This window comes from Cyprinus carpio, chromosome A19, assembly GCF_018340385.1.
Source record: "Cyprinus carpio isolate SPL01 chromosome A19, ASM1834038v1, whole genome shotgun sequence".
NCBI lineage: Eukaryota > Metazoa > Chordata > Actinopteri > Cypriniformes > Cyprinidae > Cyprinus > Cyprinus carpio.
Genome location: NC_056590.1, coordinates 17,990,299 through 17,995,921, shown reverse-complemented (window position 1 = coordinate 17,995,921; position 5,623 = coordinate 17,990,299). Strand labels below are relative to the sequence as shown.

Genomic DNA, 5,623 nt, shown 5'->3' with positions numbered 1-5,623 from the left:
TTTACTTACTTTTTAAGTCTAAGGCAAGGATCACAACTAGTGATCATGCTTATGATCCAGTAGTACATTCGTGCTACACACATGAATGAAGCCTCAAATCATGCAACTTGACTATCATAAAGGCGACATCCTGAGAAAAAAAGAACCCAGACTAGCAACACACTTAAAAACCAGAACAGCCTGACAACCAAGTGTTGAACAGGCCATCACAGAGTCTAGGTATTGGAGAAGACCACTAGAGGACGACATAGGACTACAACTACTTTATTCTGCAGCATCACGTGACATTAAGAAGAAATTGTTTTGAAATTGTAGATTAGATTTAATTGAATTAGATTGGATTTTGATTAGTGTGTTTTACATGAAAGCCTCTCATGTTTCTGTTTCCCATGTTTCACATACTGCATTCATTACTTTATAGTTATTTAAAGATAGAGTGTCTTTAATTAGTATTTGAAGCAAATTGATCTATTTCACTGAAACTTGATCTCTGGCTAGTTGTGTTTCCTGACACAGTATCAAGCTGTCAAGAACAGTGTTATTTTACTATTATTTATACAATATTATTATTATTATAACTTTTGAAATAGCCTTTATTATTTTCAGTTTTCTTTTTAAATTTAGTTTGATTTTGATTGATAGTTTTGGTTGAAGTTAGTAGCCAAGGAACATTTATAAAAATAACTGTAAGATGCATAAAGGAGTCAAAAAAGTTTTCCACTTGAGAGTGCGGGGATATGCCAGATTGCATAGACATTACTGAAATATATTACTGAAATAAACCTTTAAGGTGCATAAAGGAGTCAAATATATAGTACATGCTCTCTGTCTGGTATCCAATCCCATCTTCTGTGTGTAGACGACTAGAGTCACGTTTCAATTCTGTGTGTGCCCAGATACCAGCCATGGATAGTTGGTGCTCCCTGGATCAAGACAAGCTGAGTGGCGTCTGTGTGTGAGCGGCAGAGGGAGTTGAGTTCCCCTGACTCATGCATAAAATATAGATCTCAGGCAACGCAAACAGACTTGTTGAGACAAGAGATACGCAGCCGGAGAGAGAGAGTCCACTTTGAAAACTGGACAAAGACCCCAAAGGGTCCAATGTTTGCTTTGGATATGAGCTCATGTTTGGGGGACAAGAGGAGAAGTTTGGGCTGATGCCGGTCAATGACGTCCTGTGGCCACGATCTGGCGCACAGTCATGGAACTGTCGCGAAAGCTGCACTGGATCCGCGACCGGCGCTGGAGGGCCCGGGCCCGTCACAGGAAGTTCAACAGTGAGTGTGATATGTTCATGTGTGTGTGTGTGAAAGAACACGCTAGAAGGGTTCATGAATACATCTTTTCTCAGTGTAAATGGTCTATTCTTATAGACTCTCAAAAATAAAGGTTCTTTGTGGCATCTGTGGTTCTATGAATAGCCTTTAATATCGATGGAGCCTTTCTATTGATACGGTTCTTTATAGTGAAAAAAGATTCTTTAGATTTAGAAATGTTGTTCACACAAAGAAAACTTGTTCACTGAAATTTTCTTTGTGGAACCAAAATGGTTCTTATATGGTATCACAGCAAAAACCTTCTTTTGGAATCTTACTTTTTAAGAGTGTAAATGGCTCCTGAAACAATATCCTGATGGTATCCATATCATACCTTGACTGATAACAATGTGTCAGAAATTTTGCCCTGTATGTATTTTGTACGGGTCTGTGTTCACGTTTGTGTGTAAAGACAAGGAGGGAGAGCATGAAGGGAGTGTGAAGGTACACAGTGTCCACAATGACTCGTCTTCTAGTCACTTTCTGCTCAGAGATAAACACCATGGGTGTCCGGGATCGAGTGTTGGACACGCTCTGACTCACGCTGGGCTCTGATTGGCTGAAGGCCAGCGCTGCTGATTGGTGATGTGTTCTTCAGATTAGTGGCAGACTTGTGTAGCCAGCGGTTCACTCAGATGTGAAATAACAAGAAGTTTAATGTGTCATAGTTTTAGCCCATAGTGTTGAGTTACAAAACTAGTCAGTGTCCAGTTAATCAAAATGTTCCCCTAGCTCACAGATTTCAGACTACAAGGGATCAAGGTTTGGCTGGTTAGCTTAAGCAGTTAGTTTGTAATGGTAGATGTTATAACCCTAACCCTAACCCTAACCCATAATGCAAGCAAAAAAAAAAAACATCTTAAAACCTGTAACTTCAAAATGGTCTGCTGGTCACAGACCTAGTATGTTCTACTGTAATTAAGACAAAGCTGCTGGTTTTCAAACTTTTTTACACAAGTTTCAAGAGCTGTTCATTAAAAAAAATATATATATAGCTTTTAATAGCAAGTTTGCTGAAATTATAATTTAAAGTTTGAAAGGATTCAGTCCCTTGAGAATATTTTCTATTACATACTATATTATGTATATTTTTTGGTTGCAAGCATGGACTAGTTTAAATTTTGTTTGAGGTTCGCTGTTTTCTAGCCCTAGTTCAATAAGAAACATTTACATATTTAAATTTGTGTAATTTGATGTCTGTGTGTTGTGCTCTTCAGCACTCTTGTCTGTGTCTGAGAGAGAGAGAGATAAATAAAAAGAAACATTATAACCACACCTAAGTCACCCAAGAAATACTCATAAAATGTGTGCATTAAGTTGAGTGGACTGAATAAATTGATGCAGTTTAGTCTGCCCTTCATCACTGTGGAAATGCTTATATACACAGCCAAGTACAGAATATGCAAATATGGGCAACTTAGAAATGCCTTAATGTGTTTTATTGTGACATTTAAGCTTAAGAATGATAATTGTGGCATAATTGTGTGTCTGGATTGGTGTAACTGTGAGTTAACTGCAGGGGACGCTCTCCTCTTCCTCTCTGGTAAGCCGCAGATTACTCATACTGAACCTAGCAGTCTTGGCTTGGACTCAGACGAGCATAATCCTGTAAAATTAATCAGATGTTTATTAAATAGGACACGATGTTAATTTGCTCGTAGTTTTGTCTGGATCTCACCACCCCATGTCAAAATGAGTACAGCGCCTAACCATGTTTGCATTACCTCCAAGGGAAGGAGAGAGAGAGAAACAGAGATGAAATCCTGTTTTCCGTGTGACAGAAAAGATTTAGTTCAGGCTCATCAGCCGAATGCCCTGGGAAAACAGAGCCCTGCTGAAAAAAAACAGCATATGCTGGTTAGGTATGTTTTGATGCTGGGATGCTGGTCCTTTGCTGGTTTATGCTTGTCCTTTGCTGGTTTATGCTGGTGCTTGCTGGTTTATGCTGGTTTGTGCTGGTCCTTTTGCTGGTTTATGCTGGTTTGTGCTGGTCCTTTTGCTGGCAAAAAACATCCCATTGCCAACACACCACCAGCATAAACCAGCAAAAGGACCAGCATAAACAGCATCCCAGTGTCAAAACATACCTAACCAGCATATGCAGTTTTTTCAGCAGGGAGGGAACCCATGTCCTCAGAATCCCTTTGCATAGCTAATTAACAACAACCATTTTCTTTTTTCTTTTTTTTTTTAGCTCTGCAGCTAAGGTGCAAATCATTCCTGTACAAACCTAAACATAACAGCTGCTGCTGCTGCTGCTCTGGGAATGTTGACCATGTGCCATGAATTCTCCCAGATTGGTATTAATTTCCGCCTGTTTTTCATTTGGGCAGCATCTGATCTGTGCAATGCTATTTATCTCAGACATGCTACGTAAGAGTTGGCTGCCTACTGTATTTCACAGATGTTGTTTCAGAAAATGGGAGGGTGCATTCACAATTCTGAATCAGAATTCTGAAGTGTTATTTTAGGCCCTAAACTTAATTCACACAGTATGAAAGTAGCCTGTGTGAATGCAGATGCTACTTTTTTAGGACAGTTTTAGGATTGCTACTGTCATAATAGAGCGATAGTTTGCAGATAGCCTAGCAAAGCAAGTTAGCGAAGGTCCAAATGTTTTTTGCAACTGTTTTTGGTTTAATGGCAGAGACATTTCAAGGTACTGTAACTTTGTCACCCTTTGAGTCCTGAGGTTTGTTACACTGTGCCCTAACCAAGTGCTATACAACACCATGACATGCCATAAAAAAATATTTTTAAGAGTTTTTGTCCTGCCTGCCATTCTGTTTTAGGGTACATTTGCATGACAATGATGTACCAAAATGGAAAAGTTTTTTAAAGTCTTGAGCACAGAAGACAAAATTGTCAAAAGGATCCCCATTCACATAGATCCACGAAAACGACTATAAACACTGCATTATGCATGCCAGGCCAGTAAAAACACTACACGCTTGCGCAAACCTGCAGGCTGAACAAAATATTGCGAATTTGCGTTTTTAGTTTACACAGTGACAATAATGGCATTGTTTTCATAATTGCACTTTGAAATCCCTTTTCAAAAGTTTGTTTTTTCAGGCACCCAAAATGCCGCTGTCATATAAATGAATGGCCAAAATATGTAAAAAGTTAATTGTTTTTAGTTTAAAAATGGTGTTCTGTTTCTTCTGTTTCTGTGGAAACTGTGACTAAGGTATTGAATATATGCTATATTTAATGTTAAAAGGGTCTAATGTGAGATTGAATATCATTTTGTTTGACCTTTATAGCAAAACTGAAGAAAAACAATGGATAATTTACCATGAAAAATACATTAAAGGAAACATAAACATGAAAACTGTGAACTCAATGTGAACCACAAGAGTACTCAATGACAAAGATTAAATCAGTCACTCCATATTTATTTTTAAGCCTTTTAAAATGGTTTAATATTTATGTATAAGATCATGCGCTTATCCATTTTGTTGTGAGTGCAGTGCGCCCTTTTGGGTATCTGGGTTTTGGAGAGAGTATGATTGGTAAAAATTAGCAAAGATGAAGGAAACATGCTGCTCTCTACAATGCTGAAAGCAATTTCCTTTGTTTTGGTAACTTCTGCTCTTTTTACTTGACCACATGTACTTTTTTTTTAAACCCAGATCCCCCAAAGACATGTCAGCCCAGCTGATGTTGCTAATCCTATTGTGCAAAATCATTCACTGGCAGACTGCGTTTCTGATGGGCTGGGTTTCTTTCTTTCTTTCTTAATGGCATCTATGACTATCATTTTTGTTGACAATTGAGTGGAAGCTCTACAACACATATGCACTCTGTTCAGTTGCTTCGGTTGAGTCTTAAAATAATTGCTGATTCCACTGTGCGTCTGTCTCTTTTGTGTCTGAGAAGAGGGTGAAGGCTCGCCGTGGACTGTAGATAAAAAGATAATCTGTGTGAATTGAAGCCCACTCCAATCATATTAAAACTAATTGTTAGGAACGCCCCACCGTTTTTTGAAGGATGAAACACATGTATGCATACACTCAGAGCTTTTGGGGGGGCTTATTTCATTTCAGAGACTCCTTTCATCTCTGTGAAGTGTGGATCTGGGTAGTCTGGACCATTATTTCTAGACACACATGTTGAAGATGTGTTTGTACCAGCAAGACAAAAGGCAGCACTGTGCGGGGAGCAAGGACTCTGTCTTCTCCACATGAGGGGCTTGAAGGTCTCTGAGGAGTGGAGAAGGACCCCAGAGCTCTAGACTGTATCACAGCCTGTGGTGTCCATGGGGCAAGAGCTGTCTGCTGTCTGACTTTAATTACAGAGATGGT

At 39.0% G+C, this 5,623-nt stretch overlaps 1 protein-coding gene across 1 annotated transcript in view; it reads left to right on the top strand.

The window, feature by feature from the left end:
• Window positions 1–1,035: 1,035 nt before the first annotated feature.
• LOC109107039 (rho family-interacting cell polarization regulator 2-like) overlaps window positions 1,036–5,623 on the top strand; it is a 59,390-nt gene continuing 54,802 nt past the window's right edge. Inside the window, exon 1 of the mRNA XM_042776847.1 lies at window positions 1,036–1,277. Within this exon, the coding sequence (XP_042632781.1) occupies window positions 1,202–1,277 (76 nt within the window). The 5' untranslated portion in view covers window positions 1,036–1,201. The remainder of the gene's footprint in view (window positions 1,278–5,623) is intronic.